The sequence below is a fragment of the Amblyomma americanum genome, chromosome 9 (genome assembly GCF_052857255.1).
Source record: "Amblyomma americanum isolate KBUSLIRL-KWMA chromosome 9, ASM5285725v1, whole genome shotgun sequence".
In the NCBI taxonomy this organism is placed as follows: domain Eukaryota; kingdom Metazoa; phylum Arthropoda; class Arachnida; order Ixodida; family Ixodidae; genus Amblyomma; species Amblyomma americanum.
Window position 1 is genome coordinate 136100998 of NC_135505.1, and position 20901 is coordinate 136121898.

Below are 20901 nucleotides of genomic sequence, written 5' to 3' on the forward strand. Positions count from 1 at the left end.
AGGCGAGGAAAGCGGTAGAAAATAGTGAGGTGCATCATCTATCGTGGTGTGCCTCTAACCTCCGAAAGCATTCGCGGTAGCCCGACACACGACGAAATCACAAAATGTCGAGACTATCGCACGCACGCTGGGAGCTACGCTGCGCTACATGTTTGCTCGCCAGTTACGAAAGTGGTGCGAATAATCTGAGGGAGCGCTGTCCGGCTGTTTGATACGCCGCTCCCTCTCGCCGCAGATCTGCTGGCTCATTTTTCGTTGCTTTTTATTTTTATTTTCCCTCTCTCGCCAAAGCTACAGAAGTACTGCAAGCGTGTAGTCGCGCTTGTCAGTGGCCCGCACTCGCTGCTCCGTACCTGTGCACGACGACACACGATTCTTACATCCGTGAAGATCTCCCGTTCTGTGCACATCCGATGCGAACATGATATTCCGGCGGTCGCTACAGTTCGGTAGGAATTCACTTTCTCCCTCACGCATCGGCCTCATTGGCTGTACAGTGTCCTTAGAGCCAGCTGCACTTATTTTTCCTCCTGCTGGAGTAGTAGTACGCACATAAACGCGACAGCCTTGAGATCATCGGCGGCGCATTGGCGATCGAAGGCACTGAAGCAGCTCCTCTTTTGTGTCGTGTGTTCTGCAGCAGGTCGAGCATTGCTGGTCACGTCAAAGGGTGTGCGCTGCGCGTCGCGAAGCATGAGTTCCCAGGCCGCCACCGGCTACTCGTTCGAGACGCTATTGGTCTCGCAGCCCGCCGAGCACGTCTTTCAGATCGAGCTGAACAGGCCCGACAAGCTGAACGCCATGAACGTCGCGTTCTGGATGTGAGTATATAAGATTGCATAGCCCGGTGGCCTTCTTTGCGTAGCCGCCGTTGTGCCCTGATACTACCCGTACACACTTGAAAGGAAGCGCCGTCTGAAAAGTTCGATCGTTCGGTCCCGTCCGTGTCGCTTGCATAGTTTCCTCGGTAGAAAGCGTTAAAGGTAGTGTTCAGTTTTAAAGAGGTAACAGTTGCATGCGCAGGTATTGAGTTTATAGAGTTCCCTCTTCAGGAGACTGCAAAAGAATCGAGGCTTTTATTACACAAAATGTATGGTGAATGTTACCCAGACAACACAAATACATCCTCAGGATGGCCTGAGGATTAATTTTTGAGAACATTGTGTTGTCCTGAGGACGGCCTCTACTGATCCTCAATAAGTCGATCCTCATAACATAGTTCTGTTGTCCGGCCTCAGTATGACCTCAAGACATCCTCAAAATTCCTCTCAAGGACCTTCTTAGTATGTTTTCAAGACGTCCGATGACAATTTAGCCCAGAGAATGGGGAATCATTATATTGCATAATTACTTTGGGGAGTGTGCATAGAGGCTGCGAAACAGCTTTCTTTTTGTTTCATTTGTCTTTGACTCTAGCAAACAAATTATGCAAAAGTTTCACCATGCTCAAGAATGGTTCGTTTGCCGCATTTCTTGGTACATACAGGTTGTTCTTCGTGTAATATTTTCATACAGCGATGACTACAACTCTTTCAGTAGTTGAACTCTGCCACCTCAGTGCAAAAGCTACTTGTACACATGTATCTTTTAATAAACCTGCAGATTTTAATTAATGCAAGCCGAGTGTGAGGGATAAAGCTTGCTTTATCTCAGTTCAATGCCGCAATGATGTCCGGCAATAGGACGTTTGTAGAAAATTTGAGAAATTTTCATCCTCGAGTCGTCCAGCGAAGTACAAACTGAGGACATCATGAGGATGTTTGGTCGTGATGCACTGGAAAAGTACTCAGAATGTCCTGTTAGGAAGGAGGACGTTCTGACCATTTGAGGACGTCCTCAGGACTTTTGGCGTTGTCTGGGTTACATGCACAACACAGTACTCACCATTATTTCTTCTGAACCTGTGACAAAGAAAGCTGTAACGTAGGATCTGTTGCAAAGTGCTTAGGGTCTACTGTGATTGCACAACTTTTTCATCGAATTCAGAAAATGATACCCAAATTGAGGAAATGCAGTGGAGGATGTATCCGAAAGCCCGTTAAACATTATTTGTAAGCTTTGAAAGAGCTTTCTTAGTATTCGTATCCCAAGCAGACACTTTGGCAAAAGTACTGGAGCAAATATTGGTGTCCATTTGGGCCAACCTTTTTGCTGCTGTTGGTCGAATTTCCGATGTTTCTTGTTAACTTTGAGAACAGTGGGAATAGTTACATCAACGCTGTACAGTATGGCTATTGAGGGGAATCATACAAGTTTGAGTTAAAATAGTAGAAATAGTAATTATTTCTCTCTAGTAATCATCTAAGTGGACACGCCCACACAGTTAACAAAGGGAAGAAAGATTTGTAGTTTTTTCTTGTACAACCGCAGATTTAGATCAAACTGCCTTTCCTCAATAGCAAAGGTTTGGGAAAGCTATGTGGCTCTTTCTGCAGCTTAATGAGTGTTTCTAGGTGGCTAAAACGGGGAACAGCGCAAGCGCAGGACGAGGTAGAGATGAGCGACACGGGCGCGTTTTAGTAATGTTGCACCAGCTAGCCCGCAGCGGCACCCTCACGAATTCCAGGTGGCTGTTGGCATTTTTTTTCTTACAAAGGCAGTTTAGTACTGCTACATGGCTGACGTTTCACTCCAGCTGGTCTGTGCGCCGTGTTTCCATGAAAAAACTGTCGCTGAATCTCTCTGATGTGGCTTTCACCTAATCGGAGCTAATTTTTGTATATGCATGCTCCACATTGATATCAGTATTATATGCTGCCTAGTTTTAAAGTTTATCAGGTTAATCCAGGATGCTCCCTGCTTTTGACGATTGAGCCCTCTTTGGTAGTAAGCACACATGGACTCTTTGCTGTACATGTTGCACTTGCAGGGTGTACATTTCAGTGCTCTTCATGTTTTACGGTGATAGCTGTTAGGTGCTCGTCCCTGGCTTTCTCGTCGGCAGTGGCGGCGTAACCGGTGGGTGCTAGTGCACCCATTGGTTGCGCCAGTCAACCTGGGCCGCAAAAGCCTACGGGTGGCTCTGTTTGGAACAGCCGCCTGCCAGTGCAAGGGTGCATCACGTGACCACTACACCAGTGGTAACGTGACTAAACGCCTAAACAGCTATCGCTGAATCTCGCGTTACATAGTCGTAACCATCCTGTGAATTTTTTTTAATTACGGGATGATGCGGCTTTCAGCAAATTTTTTTTTTATTTCTTGCACAAATTACACAAATTTACACCAAATATTTTTACCATATCAGAAATAATTTTGTGACTACTCCCACAAAATTTCACGCTTACATCTCCAGAAAATTTTTTTCCAATATATATTTTTTCTCTGAATCTTGTGAAAAGGTTTGGTTTGGCTTATGGGTGTTTAACGTCACAACGCTCTCAGGCTATGAGGGACGCCGTAGCTGAGGGCTCCAGAAATTTTGACCACCTGGGGTTCTTTAACGTGCACTGACATCGCACAGCACACGGGCCTCTAGAATTTCGCCTCCATCGAAATTCGACTGCCGCGGCGGGGATCAAATCCGCGTCTTTCGGGCCAGCAGCCGAGCACCATAACCACTGAGCCACCGCGGTGGCTGAATCTTGTGAAAAGGCTGCAGAGTTAAGAAAATGTGGCAGCAGGCTGGTTCAGCATTTACTGCGTTTTTACTGGTGTGATGCACGTCAAGATATTCTTAGAATTTTTTTTTTTTGCAAATCGCAAATTTTTGTTTTGAACTGCTTCGACACAGTATCTATAGACATATCTAGAGTAAGAAGAAAATTTCATACAAGAAATTTAAAAGTCATAAATTTGAAAAACAAAGAATGCCTTGACCTGCTCTGTGGCCATAGGAGTGCAACAAAACAAATGGAGTTAAAACGGATAAAACAGTCAGGAAGAAATCTGCTCCTCAAGGTAGGTATCTGGGCAGAAAACCGTAATGGAGAAAAACGCCCATTGTTTGAGCGTTTCCCCGCAATGCAGAGCCGCTGCGGTTCATGAAACAGTTTTTTTTTTAGAGTACTTCCCGGTCGACTTCAGCAATGAAACTTCAGGCCAGCATTACAATCTAGGCATACAAGCGGATGCAACAATTTGTTTCTTTATCCATATTTTGGGATTTAAAAGCTGAGTGTTCAGAGGGCTCAGTCTCTCTCTTATGAAAGTTTGTTCCATCCACGGGACAAGAGTAGTCTTACCTTCTCGTCTTTATGTCCTTTATATTGTTGCTTTTTGTTGCAGTTTCGTTTGTGTGCCGCTTTCCTGTTGCTGCAGAAATGAAGTAACCATTTGGTCTACATGGTAGCAGATACTACACAACATTCATCTTCTACCCAGCGCAGAACTCATACCTTGCATACAGTTGCAAGCTTTCCCCAAATTAAAAAAAGTGCGACTAATAGGTGCCACTTACTGGTACCTATTTGTCGGTGCCTATTTGTTGGTACATATCATGTGTAGCTTACTACATGCGTGGTTCTTTCGCTTTGGTGTTGTTTGAGTCTTTTTCTTTTTTTATTGTTTCAGGAGGCTGTGGGGCAGCAGTGGGCTCAGATGGAAGCTTTTCGTATATTTTTAGACGCACTGCATCATCTGTTATATTGAACCTATGCGCTTTTTTGCTACATTTGAGTGCAGCTTTTGGTGACAATAGGAGCTAGAACATAGATGTTGAGCTACCCTGTTTGAGGTTCAAAATTTTGGCTCTTTGAAATGACTGTGCAGACAAATAAAGCATGCACTAGGGAAATAAAAAAAAAGCGCTTAGTTCTCTGCTTGACTCTTTTTGGGGTGCTCTGTTGTAAATATCTATAATCAACTAAATTTCTCTAAACAGTTTTTCCCTAAACTGTTGCTTTTCCCCAGACAACACCATTGGTTTCCCTAAACAAGTTTCCCTAAATCAGCCAGTTTAGGGATATTGTTCCTGATGTTTAAAAATATCTTGCACGCATGTCATGTTTTGCAGGGAGCTTCCCAAATGCATGCAGCAGCTCCATGAAGACAGAAATTGCCGCGTCGTCGTTGTCAGTGGTGCCGGAAGAATGTTCACCGCTGGTAGGTGGCGCACAGTGTAGTTCACTTCGCTCAGTGGCTGAGGTTGCTTTTTACATGTTATGGGAATGATTTTTAGAATTAGTCTAGAGTCTTTCACTGAAACACCTGTAACTGTATTAAGCCCATGGTGCTGTTTTGGTGTATAAATTATCTTTTGCATTTCGCACGAAATTCTCAGAAACAAATTTCCACGTAATTTGAGAAGTGAAACTGATGAAAGCACAGTGGCCTTCACCGCTGGGAACTGGTCCCAAGAGTCGCAACATAAATATAATCAGAACAGTGGTTACATATGGGCAGTCTGTGCACCAATAACTGTATCTAGTCTACAGTCGTGTTCACTAGAAATGTAGCAGCTAGAGTGTCAAATAATTAACCAGTGAAGCACAACGAACTAAAGGCATTGCAGCATGTGTAGTGGTCATGATGTTGTTATAAAAGAACTTTAATTCATTCCACGCTTTTGTACACAGTGTTAAATGAAACCAGAGGATACAATAACATTGCCCGAAATGATAAAGCATGTAAATTGATCACATTATTTAATCTTTCAGTTGGGTTATACCAGGATGACATAAATAGTGCAGCTAAGCTTATTTGTGTACTTACTTGTTTGTTCGCTTCCACAAGCTTCGCACTTACAACTCTCAACAATGTTGTAGACTGGCTTCATTCTGTTTTCTTTTCTTTTCTCCTTTTTTTTGAATATCTTCTCAACTTCAAGTAGACAGGCAGCAGCTGTGTTGAGCGATGCTGTTGCTTGGCATGGCTACACGTTGCTTGTCTCAGCTACGAGGAAGTATAATCTTGTGATACTGTCTTTTTCGGGCAGGGCTGGACCTGGCAAGCATGGCGAGCACCTTCACAGCAGATTCACCTGACGGGGAGGAGCTCGATGTGGCACGGAAGGCTCGCCGCATGCATGCGCTCATCACCAGCTATCAGCAGACCTTCACATCCTTGGAGAAGGTGGGCATGCGGCTAGCTTTCTTCGGATTGAGTTGACCTTTGCTGAAGACAAACTATGTGCATGTAAACACAAACAATGTGGCATGAATTCATGCAGTGCTTATTTATGTCTACACCGAAAAGGAATTCATTATCGCGTTGAAGTGAATGGCTGTGTAACCTAACCTCTGGGATGCGCGTGTAAAAAAACTGACACTGGACCACAGTTTACTTACGAAATTGGGTAGTGGTGGCCACACTTGTATTTCATTTTATGTACTTTTTTAGCTTACTTGAGCTCTGTTTTCGATGAAACCCTGGTGAAAATCTTTCCCTAGTCTGACTGATGAAGATCATGATGATGATTCCAACTGGGACCATTTGAATTCCCAACTGGAACCAACTGGAAATTGTTTCATAAACCAGTTAGACTGGGAAATATTTTCACCAAGGAGTTTCTATCTTTGTCTTTGGAACGTAATAATAAAATTATACAGGCCAACTTTAGAGAAACACACCGGTAGTTCATGGCGATCAGTGATATTGGGAATAAGCAGCCTAAGATTTTGTGCTATGGAGCAGCTTTAACAGGTCCTTAGTTTTGATTAATCCATACCCAATCTCTAGTTTACCTTGTATTTTGATTGGTGGTTGTGCAGGGAGCAATCATTTCTTGGTAGTCAGTTAACTCAGCATGACATTTGATATCACGGATGTGCTGGCTGCTTTGTTGTTTCACCCCCCTCCCTTCTTTTTTTTCTTGCCACCATATGTCGCTCCAGGATGAAATAAATTAACAGGATTTACTATTTCTAAGGTAGAAAGAGAACAGCGGAGATTACGTAATAAGAACCGACTTGAAATTGAATGGTGTTGACTCTCATGGTTCCTACTGTTTGTTCACTCTGTGCCAAGGGAACGAAGAGCTGGTAAGAGACAGCTGAGAATTTCGTGTAGCGGTAGAGTTGGAAAGTTTGCAGGAATAGGCAATAGAATATCTGGTAATCACAATGACTGACAGAGGCCTTCTGTCTTATACCATGGACTTATCACTACTGGCTGATAGTGATAATGGTGGCTAGTCACCTAAGGTTAGCAAGGATATCAGGGGATACACCTGCGATAAAACACTTTTTACTAGTGAACGTGAACACTCTTATGGGGGGGGGGTTATGCAAAATCTGCACTTATACGAGCAGCTTAACACTGCTCAGTGGTTCTGAAAAGAACAATTGCAGTCTCCCTATTTTAGATGCACTTAAAGGGTCTCTGAAAAGGGTGTTTGAGGTTGTCTATAAAATGCTCGCATTATGTAGAGTACATGCCAACGAGCGTTCAGACCGCGTACAAGACTTCAAAAGCGAGCCGATAATTTACAATACAATTTTATAAACTCCCGCTTCCGCGCCTAGAGGCGACCTGTGGTGCTGCGCTTTCGCCTGAGCTTGTGCTCGTTACGTCGCATCCGCTCTCATTACGTCAGCAGCAGACTGCTAGCATTGGTTCGCACGCGGCAGCAGCCGGCGGAGGGGGCGAGTGCGAGGGGCCGGCGGAGGAGCGCCGACATTTCAGCGTACAAAAAGTGACGACAGGAGAGGGAAAGGTGCAAAACCGCGGAAATTCAAATCGTGACTACAGATAACTCAACTTCTCCGAAGCGCATCTAAAAAATTATTGCTGGAGGATATTTGTGAAGCGGCGTCCATTAGCATCATAGGCACATCACATCTTTTTTAAGACCCCCTTTCACAGCCACTTTAAGAAAATAATTCATTTGCAACATTTACCTAAACTCATTGCCATTGCAACACATTCGGTGTGTTGCAAAGTGAAAGCAACCTCATTGGTGCGAAGTGTCTATTGTTTGCCGTGGAGGTGATCTGAGTGATGGTGATCGTTACAATACTAATGAGGATAACACTGGCATTGACGTGCTGTGTTGCACTTTTCTGTATTTTGTAACTTCTTGTTGCCTTCCTGTGTATGGCTGTTTGCTACTTTTATAGCCCAAATTGATTCTTTTTTTTTTTGATGGTCTTACAGTGCAACAAGCCAGTGATTGCAGCTGTCCACAATGGCTGCATTGGTGGTGGAGTGGACATGGTCACGGCATGTGACATCCGTTATTGCACGAATGACGCTTACTTCCAAGTCAAGGTGTGTTTCGGAGTCCTGCTATGATCACATGGGAGGCTACTCGTACTTTGAGGCCCAAAGGCATAACTGGCATGCTCTTGGGTGAAAAGCAAACAAAACAAAACTGACAAATTTTATTGACACACAGGGTTTGTATGAGCATGGACCCATCCTATAACGAACGTTCCTAGGACATGCTCCGAATCTCCAGCGCTTATATCCGGATATGGACGCCCGTAGGAATGCCCCACGGACATTCTCGTCTGGCACTGGAGATTCGGATCTTAATCGGACATACCAAGGATATCTGTGGTTGACTGGGCTGTGATGTACATAGTGAAAAGGCATGTTTTTAATTTTGCTGCAAGGCACGGTTAAGTTTTGTCAAGTTTGTTCCTTGGTTCATAAAGAACGCCAACCTCTCAGAATTTCATGCTCTATACAAACGGTACCTTGCTCAGATCTCGCTAAATAGGGCAAGCGCATGAAGGCAAATAAATGTTACGTCACAAAAATGTAAAAGAGGGGCTGTTTCACTTAGGGGCAACATTTTGCGTAGTAAGCTCACCTGTTGTCAAGTCAGTCCGGCCATCCAGGAGCCTGACAAGATGAGCCCTTTGGGAATTGGGACAACAAGCGGGGCAAAGGGTTATGAATGCCAGTGAGAGCATAAATGAAATAGTATTTCTGTCATGACATGTCACTGTGAAGCCAAAGTCCTGAGAAACCAATTGATTTTTATTCTGAAAGTGTTTGTTACTAACGAGCGTGAGATAAAGCTATGCCTACCGTTCTGCATTTTGCAGGGTTGCAGAAACGCAGCCTTGCGTGAGCGCTGTTTGTTCCTTCTTGCATTACTGTTGCATCATGTGCCTTGTCATTGAAAACAGTGTAAATGCTTAGCACAGTTTTCTGTTTTGAAGCTAAAGCTATAAATTGTGCCTTTCAGGAAGTTGACCTTGGCCTGGCTGCAGACGTGGGCACGTTGCAGAGGCTTCCACGCGTCATTGGCAATGCCAGCCTGGTCAACGAGCTCGTCTTCACAGCTCGCAAGATGGAAGCTGCGGAGGCTTTGCAGGTTTGTGACTTTTGCGAGAACTGATGGCCGAGCCTTGTCCTTGTCTGAATGATCATTTTTCGAGTTTTTCATTTTTTTATTTGACTGACCCTGGTGTAATTTGGTTTTGTCTAAACAATTTTTATCTGATTTTTTTGTTGTCTAAGCGACCTGTGTCTGAATTTTTTGTCTGAATGATCAATCATTGTCCAAATGTCCATTTTTTTTTGTTTGAATGATCCACGTCTAAATCTTCCAAGTGCTCTCGGTTCTGCGGCTTCGTTCATCCCAGGCTGGCCTGGTGAGCCGTGTGTTTCCCGACAAGGGCCAGATGATGGCTGCTGCCCTGGATGTGGCCAAGCAGATTGCCTCCAAGAGTCCAGTGGCCGTTCAAGGCAGCAAGGTGCACCTCGTCTACTCACGGGACCACGGCGTAGAGGAGGGTCTCAATTACATGGTAACAGTTTCACTCCTCACTTTTGCCAAATATTAGGCATCACACCGGTGGTGCTGTACAGACCACGTTATTGTCTTAAGCGTCACAGCGGAAAGAAACGGGATTGGTGGTAGATCATGGTAATGTACAAAGCCCTCCCCTGTCCTTTCTTGCTATCGCTCCCCTCTATACCTCTCCTCGCTATCCTCTCCCTTGCCCTTTCACCTCCGCTGGCTGCAGATCGGGTGCTTATGATATTAGATAGCAATTGCAGTGGCCGGCAACATTCTTTTCCTTCCGTTTTTTTTTTTAATAAACCACTACTACTAGATCATGTTGATGGTGATGCTGGGCACAACACACTTTGAAAATTGGTTAGCCCAATGGGTGATGCCCAGGTCAGGCGAAGGTAGACACAAGTGAAAAAAAAGGGGGGGGGCAAGTTAAAAAAAAAATTAGAGAGCAGAAGCTGCACTTATTCACTTTACGTACACTGAGTGTTTCACTTAAAATGTCCTGCATTTTTTTTTAAAATGAGCTTTTTGAGTTAGAAGAGCACCTTTTTCAGCATAGCATTGTCAGAGAAGTAGCGCAATAAAATTCATCTGAGATGTGCTAACTAAACTCCATTCAATACGTCAGGTGCAACGCAGTGGAAGGTATGGAAGTAGTCTGCACGGAAAAATGAAGGGAGCCGTGTTACTTCGCGCTTGTTCTGTGGCCGACGGGTCTAAGTCACAAGAAAGCGACAGCGTGTAGTCGGCAATAAGAATGCATCTAATCAAGCTCATGACAAATGTGTCATATGTAAAAGGCCTGCAGGCAAAGCATTTACTGTGTTTCGCTCACCACATGGAACGCACTACTTTTTGGTCACGGATGCAGGCAGTGCAAACAAGAGCGCTTGCTTTGACAGCGTTGCACCTGATGTATGCTATGGAGTATAGTAGGCTGGTTAACTAATTTTGAGTAGTTAACTTTTAACTACTACTGTTACTCTCTTTTTTTTACAAAGAGACGTGTAGCCCTCCATAAGTAATAGCCATATCAGTTTTTAGGAATTCAAAAATGCCGTTACCCTCGGTGCTGTGGCCCAACAAATTTTGCTTACATCGCGCCAAAATACATGCGGCTTCGAAAAGCTTGCAGGCAAAGTAACCGTTCCAGTGCAGGTAACTCATCGAAACAGCAAGAATTTGTTGGGCCACAGTGCTGAGGGTAACTGCGTTTTCAAAATTCTAAAAACTGATATGGATATTACTTACGGTGGTTTACATGCCTCTCAGTAAATAAGGAGGCTAACAGTAATGGTTAAAGAGCTAACTACTCAATATTAGTTAAGCATCCGGCTAGCATGTCTCAGCTGTATTCTGATGTGCTACAGTATTATTCCAAAAAAAGCCTATTTTTAAAAATGGCACGGCATCTGAGGCGAAACACCCAGTGTAGGGCTACCCCCCAGTGCAGACATTTAATGATTAAAACTCTAGTAATCAAAATAACACTTTCATGCCATCGGCATGAAGTGTAACAAGAAGTGTTTTTAATTCGAATTTTGTATATTCAAACAAATTTTCGTTCCCTCTTGAAGTTGAAATCATTGAGTCACTTGTACAGTCTTTCTGAACAGCAGAGCAGGTACACTGGGGTGCGCGGAAAGGGGTTGCTTGTTATGTTGTCCATCCCTAGTAAAATTAGCAGCAAACAGCTGCTAATCTAGCTCGTTTCCGCCTTTTCTTTTTTCAAAATTTGTTTTAGCTCGGGCATGCACCAATGCCAGATGTATTGCTAAACAAAATTCACTGCCTTGTAATGTCTGTGCACCGTATGGGCGCAAAAAAAAGTTATATGTGCAGAAAATGAATTTCTAGCTGGCCCAAACACGGAGGTTTCTGTGTTCTGTATTTTTTCATTTCAGATATTACTGACCGATCGCATTACTCCCAGCCTTAAAGGTTGTCTTCCGCGTATTGCGGTGATGGTGGCTGGCTCAATACTAAATTGTATGGCGCTGTGCCAGCCATTGCTGTCACTTTATCATCGTTCGTGAAAAACGGATGAAAATGGCGTCGTTAACTTTTACTTTTTTTTTATTCTTTCACTAGGCTGCCTGGAACATGTGCATGCTGCAGTCTGAGGACCTGATGAAGTCTGCAATGGCAATGATGGCAAAGGAAAAGGAACCGCCGAAGTTTTCTAATCTGTAATGCGGTTCAGGCGTTCCACCGCGTCCATAACATGCCTTGTTACCCAAGACCCAAGATGCCTTCTGTTTTTTGTTATAAGAAAATGTTTTCTGAATTATAGTTTGTCTGTCTCGATGTGATTGTTTTGTGGTAAGTATCTTTTTCCTATCATGTTACGATTCTTGACGCTGAGGTCAGTAAAGGATGAAAGTAAAGTATGGTTTGAGCGTTGGGTAGCCGTTTGTAAGCGCCGCCTATCCTCTGCATTAAAACAACTTTCTCGTTAGAAAATCTGGCGTCGGCTCGTCTCCAATAAGACACGCGCTGTGATTGGCCGCTGCTCTGTGGACCCGTGAAAGGCAACCAATTGCAGCGGCTGTTTCAAAATTTCTCTGCGCAATCACGCGGTTCCCCGCTGGCCGCCATTTTCTTTTGGAAAAGACGTGTGTGTCGGCCGCCGCATTGGTAAACAAAACGGTACGGCCAAAAAAAGTGGCCCCCGCATTTGTGTCGTCGGCGAAGTTGTACTTGTCTCGTGGTGCTACCACGGACCCGTGAGCGCCGACGATGAGTGATGTGGACATCGGAAAGCTCAAAGTGATCGAGCTCAAGGCAGAGCTTCAAGCGCGAGGCCTAGATACAAAGGGCAACAAAGCGGTGCTCGTCAAGCGGCTGCAAGACGCAATCGACTCGAGTCAATCTGGAGAAGGATCCGGTAAGTTGTGAACCTAAAACGTCTTGTGCGAAGCGATTCCGTGCTTCGATGTCGCGACTGACTGCGTCCATTCATACCTAGGTGAGCCGGCTTCATGGCTGGTCGGTTAGGCCTAGCGCAGCCCGACGAATGGAAAAGTTCGTGCGGTACCCATCTAAGCGAGCCCTCGTTTCGGCGTGCCGCGCCTTGATGCATCTCTGATTATTCTATTCCTGTTCTAGTGCTGCGTCTTTCAGTTTTTTTTCTCTCAGTGGTTCGTGTTGCTAGTAGCTGCGAGTGACATTACATGCTTACAAGTTCGACCCGTCTCTGCGCCTGCACGCCGGCGCTTGCTTCGAGTGCATCTGCTCATAGAGCCCGCCAGACGGTAGGAACAGTCGAAAATCCAAGCCTTCTTAATCATTGAACCCGTTATTCGCCGATGCATTGTTTCTGCCGTGGTGAAATATTGCGTTCAGCCGCGTTCTGAACGTGCAGGCTGGCGAGGGGGCTAGCGCGCGCGCTCGGGTTCACAGAACATTCGTGACTACCGGTTGGATTTTGGCTAAGCATCGTCAGCGTCTGACTTCTCTAGTCTTCCAGAATTTTTTTTTTTTTTTCGCTACTGGCCGCTACCTTCGCTTGCTCGTTCTTCGTGAAGCCGGCGGTCCGAACGCGCGGTGAAGCGTACCCCGTAAGTCTGTTCCATAATTTTGTTGGTCGTTTTTTATCGGAGTACACGTATCTATTCTCAGCCGGAGCGCTAGTGTTCGGCGTGACTCGGGGTCGAACGGCGTTGGGTTTTTCAGATGCGGAACGCTGCTAATGGTGGCATCGCTTTTACTACTAGTATTTGCTGCTGATCGAGCGTTCGTCGTGGCACAAAAATGAGACGAGACTTCGGAACCGCTCAGTAGTCTACCGTAAATTCGGTCGCCGCGAAAGTTGCACACGCCGGTTGAGCAAGGTCAGTTTTTTTACAGACTTTAGCGTCTTATTTTTTGCGCCGGTTCCATGATGTGTGTGTGATCGATGCCTCCGTTGATGTGCCGTGGATTCGGTGTTTTTAAGAGGTCGGCTAGAGATAGTGGAAAGGGCACTGTGGGCACTTAGCCGCCAACGCTTGGGGTGCGGATCTGGGCCCAGGTGGTGTGTGTCGCCCAGCAGGTGCGTTGGCGCTTTGGGGGAAAAAAAAAAAAATCCGCCGGCGTCCGCCATCTTGGGAACAGATTTCGCCGGCGATGCCCGGTTTGACACGGCGCGGAATTGTGAAACTCTTCTGATGAGTGGCCGCCGAGCGGGCTTTCTATTTTTAGCTTCTTTTTTAATCCCCCTCCCCCACCGTACGTTAACCGCATGTGCGTACAGGTGGCGATTCTTGGGACCAAAGTTTGTGGCATCGTAGGCGTTGGACGCCGAGGTTCCTCGGAACAAGCCAGTCTCGAAATGATCGAGCGCTAGAGCTTCGAATGTCTTAGATCATAACCTCCGCTTTGTTTGGGCTAACAGGAGCTGATTAGTTCGGTTTAGTTAACCGCGACTTTGAAGCCGTGTGTCTTGGCAGAATGGAACGCGTTACGTGACGCCTGTGCGATTTAAGTACAACGCGCTTCTACCGGACTATGAACCGCAAGCTTTCAAATTTCTCGCAGCACTTAGCTGCGTTTAAAACAGCTAAGTAACAGCTGTTTAGCTTATCATAACGTCCCTCGGACTCTATTTAAACCCGATGAGTGTGCACCTTCAACACTTGGCCATAACAATGCTTGGCACCTTGTGGCCTGAGTTAACGCTGTGTCATTAACCCCAAATTTTTGCACTGCTAAGGCATGTGCAGGCGATGCACATAATCTGCACAGTAACTTGTTGGTTTCCAATTAACTGCCGCCCCACTCTGGGATATGTTGTTGTTGCCTCAAAAAGATGATGGCACATACCCACGGTGTGGGATTGGGATATGCTCAAAGTACAAGTTGGGTGGGTGGGGGGGGGTCAAGCAGTTGAGTGTTATCCCAGATGATAGTCCACTGTGGCAAAACAAGGAAGTCCTTTTGGCAAGATGGTGGATCTGCATTGTTGCGAGATTCGTGGTAGAACTGCCTGTTTTATACCCAACTGTATGGCATATGTTCTTTCTGGGGATTATGTTGTGTTTTACTAAAACGAGTGCAAATATTTTGCACTGCTAACACAGTCTCATCTAGGTGCAAATGTTGGACTGTACCTCCTAGATTGCCCATGCAAGTCTAGGTTAAGTATCTAATGCATAATGTTTTTATCATCAGTGGTAACTCCTGTGCTTTAGAATGCCGATACATTTGTGCGACCATTAGGGTGTATCTCACTGTGCACACAAGCTCGGAAGCATTAGGCCCGTTTCACATGCTACGAATTTCACTGTCCAACACTGCAAATTCGTTCGGTCTGCGGCTGGAGAGAGCCGCCGGTCGGCGGCCTGCGAACGATGTCCATTCAGTTGGAATTCATTTGCAGCGTTGGTGTGTTTGCTCTGTGACTGACCAATGGGGAGCATCCTCTCCTTGACTCCCCGTCAGGTTGGGCTTGGCTTGGCTTTGGCCAGCTATGGCTCTCTTGACAGTCACGTCACTGGACGCATAGAGTTATGAGTAGGGGGAGGTAATAAACCTCGAGGATTAGAAGGTGCATGGCTTCAAGGTCGAAAGAACCTCTTTCTATGGCCAGAGATGAGCTTAGGGCGGAACCTGATCTGAACGTTATATCGACGCCTTGGTGGCCGGTGCTATTTTCACGTCCCAGTGGTTTCAGTCAGCACAGCAGCATAGCTTTAGAATGAATTAAGAACTATTTACTTTAATAAAAACATAAGAAATGTTACCTTGTGTCTTGAAGTACACATGACTACAGAACATAAACACATTCCATGTTGCGCTACTATCGCGTTTATTCACATGTTGCCTATGCAAACATCAAGTAACCCTTTGTGCCACTCCGACGAATTCGCAGGTTATGTGTTGAATGTAAAAGGACTGCGTGAAAATCCCATCGCGATGTCAGCGGCGGCACCGAATTCGCAGTGTCGGTGCACTGAAATTCGCAGCATGTGAAACGGGCCTTAGACTGCAAGAGAATGGTGCATGAGGGAGCTCTGAAAAGGCCAATTGCTTGTGGCCCAGAAACGTGAAGGGGATGTGCATCATTTGCGCGGTCAGGTGCGTTGTACCAGTCTACTGCAGTCTGCATGTTTTGCCTTTGAGAAAAGCCAATGTTTAATGTAGCCCGCGTGCTTTGTAAACCTTTTCAGCCTATGGACGCTTTGCATTTGTTGAGTTGTCCTCCCTGTGTTGCCATGTGGATGGCATTTCTGGCGATCGGTAAATTGAGGATTAACACACCTCTCCCCCTTTCCTCTCATTAAAATTCCTTTTTTTTTTTTTTGGAACCACACTGACATTTTCCACTTCATATATTACGCAAACTGCAGCCAAGGTTTATGCTGACCAATCAAAGGGGTCCCTTGTGGTATAGCAAGGCAGTGCTGTTAGTTGGACATGAACAATTCACCGGTTGCATCAGTGAAGCTTTGTGTATTCAGGTAGCCCTTGGCAGACAGTGTTCCTGAAATGTTATATCTCTGTATTTCCCCACGATCAGGGGCTGTTATCTCGGGGGGCGCTGACGAAGGAGACGAGTCTCAGGGTTCGGCCACCAACCCTGGCAGCGGCGACGACGGGTATCACCAGGACGACGCATCTTCCAAGCAGGTATGTTGCCGTCGGGCTGCTGCTGTGCCAGTGCAAAGTGGCGCGAAACAAACCATAGTTCAGGCTCGTAGATTTCTCCTTTTGTTTTCGTTGCTCCACGGCACTAAATCTCTATGCGTGTGGCTTTTATGTCAGCAGTCGCCAGTTTTGCAATCAGTGCATAAGCTTGAACTGATATCGTTAGAAAATGGTCTGATGTGGGTTTTTTGTTATTCTAATTAGAACCAAATTTTACCCATTACTTGCATTGAGGTGGTAGCGTAAGTTAAGTAGACCTGAGTGCTACACTTAATGAGGGTCGGGTGCCTGTAGCAACTGATTTGTGATGGTCAACTTGTGGCTAAGTTAAGCATCATCAGGTTGAAGGGTTTTTGAACCTGCACATTACAGATGAGTGCAAGATTTGTTTGTTTGCATGCATACGCCAGACTTCTTCGGTGCTGTGAAGAAAAATTGAAAGGACGCTTAATTGCATTACATGTTTGCAGGGCATTAGCATTAGAAGCCCTTGTGCACTATGTAGTGATTTGTGTAGCCGTGAAGTTTCAGGGTGGATTTTGCCCATAAGCCCTACGTGCTATTCCATTTCATTTATCATGAGGGTTTGAGGGACGTTTCCGACGCATCGCTTCAGTGTTCTGCTTCCGCTGCTTTGTCGTTGGAGTAGAGTCACTTGTAGGAGCACATTGCAGGTTAAGCCGGTGCACCACATCAGGCACAATCATTACTACTCACAAAACTACTTTTTCTTCATTCTTCTTCTTAGTCATTCTTGGTTACTTTTTATTTATTTTTTTCTGAATCAATTCTTGTCATTTTAATTTTTGCTGAGACTTCTTAGTCATAATTGGTCATTATCCATTTTACAGCCACCTTACAACCTCTCTCTCCATTATGCCAACCGTTATTGTTGGCTCTTATGTGTACACAACCTTACATACGCAGACACCGGCGAGTGCTCACAATGGGGCTTCTAATGCTAACTTAATGAAACAATTGCTGCTTGGTCAGTTGTAGCCAAGCAGCAGCATGCTTCATACTGTAATAAGAGTGGTGTCACTTGTGGTGCATTGCATTGCTGGCATTGCAGTCATCCTGTTCATATTCCTGTCTTTCTTGTCCTCACTTTTTCTTCTTCGACTCTTCACAGCAGTTGCTTGATTCTCATCTGTCCACTCTTGACTGCTCTGCCCTTGCTTCCGACGATGGGAGCTGCTTAGTGTCTCAATCTTCATGTCTCTTCCCTCTCTGCTTATTTCGGCTAGCGGCGATCTGTCTGCCGTAGTCAGTGGTCATCTCGCATTCTTGTGCACTTGTATTTCTGACTTAGGTCTGATTGTCTCCCTCTGGTCTTTCTGGCTTGCTCCTGCGCTTCCCTCCTGGCTCGCGGTATTGTGGGTATTGCTTGTTTGTGCGATCGACGCCCACGACTTTCGTCTAATTAATGCCGATGTCCTGTCTGCTCCCATCTCACCCGCAACTTCGCATCGTTGGGCGACGCCGTTGTACAAGCCCTGCCGCGCACTTTCCTTGCAGGAAGAATCTTCCGCTGCCCCCGAAGAGTCCGCTGACGATTCACAGGTGAGCCGCGCATGGCACTGTCTGCCACCTGTTGGTTCATTGAGAGGGATGTTCCCTACCCGGGCAGGATGCCGTGATGAGCTTGCGTCAAATCAATGGTCTTCTTTTCCCGGCCGACGCAATGTCCCTGGGGACAACAGCACTAACTGATGCACCTGCCCAAGCAACAATGCCCTTTTTTTTTTTTTGCACTTGTCAGCATCACTTTGCCGACCGAAACCTTTTTGCCTTTTTTTCTCCTATGGTGGAAAAAAAAAATCTGGCCTTTGTCTACAAAAGGAGGAATTTGCCACAGCACAGAAGTCTGGCGACACAGCTGGCAGCGAAGAGCAAGAACCGATGGTGAGGGATTGGCCCACACATGTGAAGCGCCTGACATCTTCGATCTGTGCGGCCTGGCTCTAACTCGATCCTGTTTCTGTGTCTTGACTTCAGCTTATTCAGGCTTCCCATCACTGCTGCCTTGAGCAAGTGGCTTGGTCTGTCCTGCTTGTAACACTGCATTCCTCTCCGTCTGTTAACTCTGTCTTAAGGGGAGACTGAGGACGGCTCCATACAATTCCGTTCTTGATCGACGTCAAATGTTTGGCCCTCTGTGGCTGCGAATAGTAACCTTGTGCTTGTGTGTGCTGGTGTTGCCCTCTCGTCTTGCCTTCAGTGCCTGTTAACATTTCTCTCTTTATAGCTTTGTTTGAATACTGATAGCCACAGGTTATAAACTCTGCCTACGCGCGACACTAACAGTAGGAATAATGGCACAGCCTGCGTAGGCTTAACCATTGCTTGGCTTTGTCTTGGAAGATCTGTGAGCACACAACACTTCCTAGAGCTTCTTAACAAAATTTGCTTTCGTCTGAGCATTGGCTAACAGCATTGAACATGTTCCCCTGTCTCCTTGTCACTGCCATGGTCGAATGGGCTTCCCCACACATTTTGTACACTTGTGATTCCACAGTAGATTTGGTTCCAGTGGGGGTACTTGTGGCTATTTAAATTGACCAGCAATAGTTGTGTGGACTCCTTGGAATTGATTGAAGTTCAGTTGTCTTGCAGCGTTTGTACCTACGGGGTAAAGCATTAAACAACTCTGCGCAAGGAATGAGTTTGCGCATTGTGTCCACTGAACATTTGTTTCAGTACACAAATTGAAAGAAGTTCTGTTTGGAGATGCTTCATAGTTTACTGTGTAATAATGTGCATGAAGCTTATTGTATGGTTAAATAAAATTAAGGTGCAGCATATAGTCGCCTCTTCAGTCGCAAGTTTTTGTCCAGTAGGAAGACATTATTCAGTTTAAAATTTGTGTAAGGCAATTCCCAAAGCTACGCAGAAACATACCCGCCGTTCTGGGTGATTATATAGTTTCCGTTTGGTCCTCGTATGTGTCCACATTGGGGTTCTACGCGGCTTTCAGAATCTCACTTACACTTCTCTTGAATCATTTTCTGTAAGAAGTTATTGCATGAACAAATCAGCATATTTTTGACATTTTAAAGCGCTGGTGCTTGTAAGACACGCACATAAAGGGGCACGCATTCTATTGCCACACTGTAGGTACAGAAAAATGTGCAGGAGTCTATATTAAAAACAAATATATGTTTTCATATGGCACACCCAGCTTGACATGGTCCAAGGGGTTCCATGTTTGCATGTGGTGAAACCATGGCCGAATAGGCTAACCAGTGATTCTGGCAGTGCCCAAAAACGCTAGCTGTGCTGACGCTTGGCTATTGGCCGTCATGGGTAGTGGTGGTGGACCGTGATCCCCGAATTCCCTCTGTCAGGAGGAGGCGGTGAAGGAGGAGGCCATCGAAGAGGACGGTCCTTCACCCATGGAGACGGTCCAGGTGAAGCAGGAGCCTGCAGAGGATAAGGCAGCAGCCCCCACACCTGCTGTGCAGGTGAATGGCGAGCAGCAGCAGATCAAGGAGGAGCAGCTGGCTGGTGGCGATGCCGGCAGAGGTGAGCGTCCTGCCTGCATCTATCTATCTATGAAAGATAATGGGGTGGCAGTGTGTTTTGAATGCAAGGAAAGTGGAGAAAAACTCATCTGGCATTCTAGCCCCCACCACAGGGTCCGTTCTATGAATGCATTATGTAGGTGTGGTCCACAATGTCAGCATGGATGTTCGCTTTCTGACGGTGTGAGACGCATTTTTGTAGTGGACATGTAGTGTTCCGTTCCTTTTTTTGTGTGTGTAATGTAATTTTTTGGCGGTGATACACATTGAGTGCCTTGAGTAAGCGAAGATTCTTATTGTGGGCTTGTCTCGCTTCTCGTTTAAACGTAATTGGTGACACTGAAGTGGCAGTGTTGGTGGTAGTTGCTCTTCACACTCTTAGTAACTTGAGGTGTGGGGGCGTGAGTGTGGAGAAGCACCAGCACCTATACTTTGGTGGGCCTTTCGGGCTGCTGTGTGTATGTGGCAGATGAATTGTGAAGACGTTGCATTACCTCGGAGATCGGGAAGGTGTCAGAAATGTAAGTTTCGAAATTGGAGCGGTCTATTGGTATTGATGGATTGAGTGGGGAAATTCGCTTCCTCTAAAAGAAAATTGTCGGCAGCCTCTCTGGTCGGCAGCCATAGATTGTGTTCATCGGCACTTGCTCTTGCCACTGCATCATCATAGCTTTAGTGATGACCCCCCCCCCCCCCCCCCTCCTTCTGACGGGGGCATCAGTGTAAAACTGGTTGCATGTTTGCTGCACCCTCACACCCCTCCTTCACCCACAGGTGATGATGCTGTGCAGCCGGGCAAACGCAAGAGGTCGCCGAGCCCCCAGCGAATCAGGCGAGTCCATTTGCATCACTACACCCGTGCTAGCTGAGGACAGAGGGAGCTTTGGCAGTTGGAGAGAGTCCTGTGGGCTGTAGGAAAGGTGTCCCTTTTGGACTGGAGGCTGTCAGGTAGACCGGCTTGCCAACGCATTCAGTTCTTTTTGTTGGAGAGGGGGCCTCGTACTCTTACATTTTATGCAATGGGGAATGAGCGGATAAAGTTTTTGGCATTGGACCAGTTTTTTGGCTGTGATGAGGTTTTATGGCACTTATGGAGGTCATTGGCTCTGAATCTGC

General features: G+C 45.9%; 2 protein-coding genes across 11 annotated transcripts in view; both read left to right on the forward strand.

Moving 5' to 3' along the window:
• Positions 1–16: 16 nt before the first annotated feature.
• LOC144104487 (delta(3,5)-Delta(2,4)-dienoyl-CoA isomerase, mitochondrial-like) lies at positions 17–11926 on the forward strand. 2 transcript variants are annotated; one of them, XM_077637537.1, is made up of 8 exons: positions 17–449; positions 641–821; positions 4955–5043; positions 5876–6012; positions 8035–8148; positions 9077–9205; positions 9477–9641; positions 11726–11926. In XM_077637537.1, the coding sequence occupies exons 1-8, from the start codon at positions 422–424 to the stop codon at positions 11825–11827; spliced, it is 945 nt and encodes a 314-aa protein (XP_077493663.1). In that variant the 5' UTR covers positions 17–421; the 3' UTR covers positions 11828–11926. The 2 variants fall into 2 exon arrangements, with proteins under 2 accessions (XP_077493663.1, XP_077493664.1); XM_077637538.1 differs by having other exon boundaries at positions 287–449; positions 644–821.
• A 294-nt stretch (positions 11927–12220) lies between these two features.
• The window catches only part of LOC144104486 (heterogeneous nuclear ribonucleoprotein U-like protein 1), a 28858-nt gene continuing 20177 nt past the window's right edge, over positions 12221–20901 (forward strand). For 2 of the 9 annotated variants that reach the window (XM_077637531.1, XM_077637528.1), the window contains exons 1-6: positions 12221–12521; positions 16134–16243; positions 17780–17824; positions 18104–18166; positions 19609–19786; positions 20560–20617. In XM_077637531.1, the coding sequence (XP_077493657.1) occupies positions 12374–12521; positions 16134–16243; positions 17780–17824; positions 18104–18166; positions 19609–19786; positions 20560–20617 (602 nt within the window). In that variant the 5' untranslated portion in view covers positions 12221–12373. Of the gene's footprint in view, positions 12522–13102; positions 13195–16133; positions 16244–17779; positions 17825–18103; positions 18167–19608; positions 19787–20559; positions 20618–20901 lie in introns of those variants that run through there. The other 7 variants (XM_077637532.1, XM_077637529.1, XM_077637534.1 and 4 more) reach the window with 5 other exon arrangements.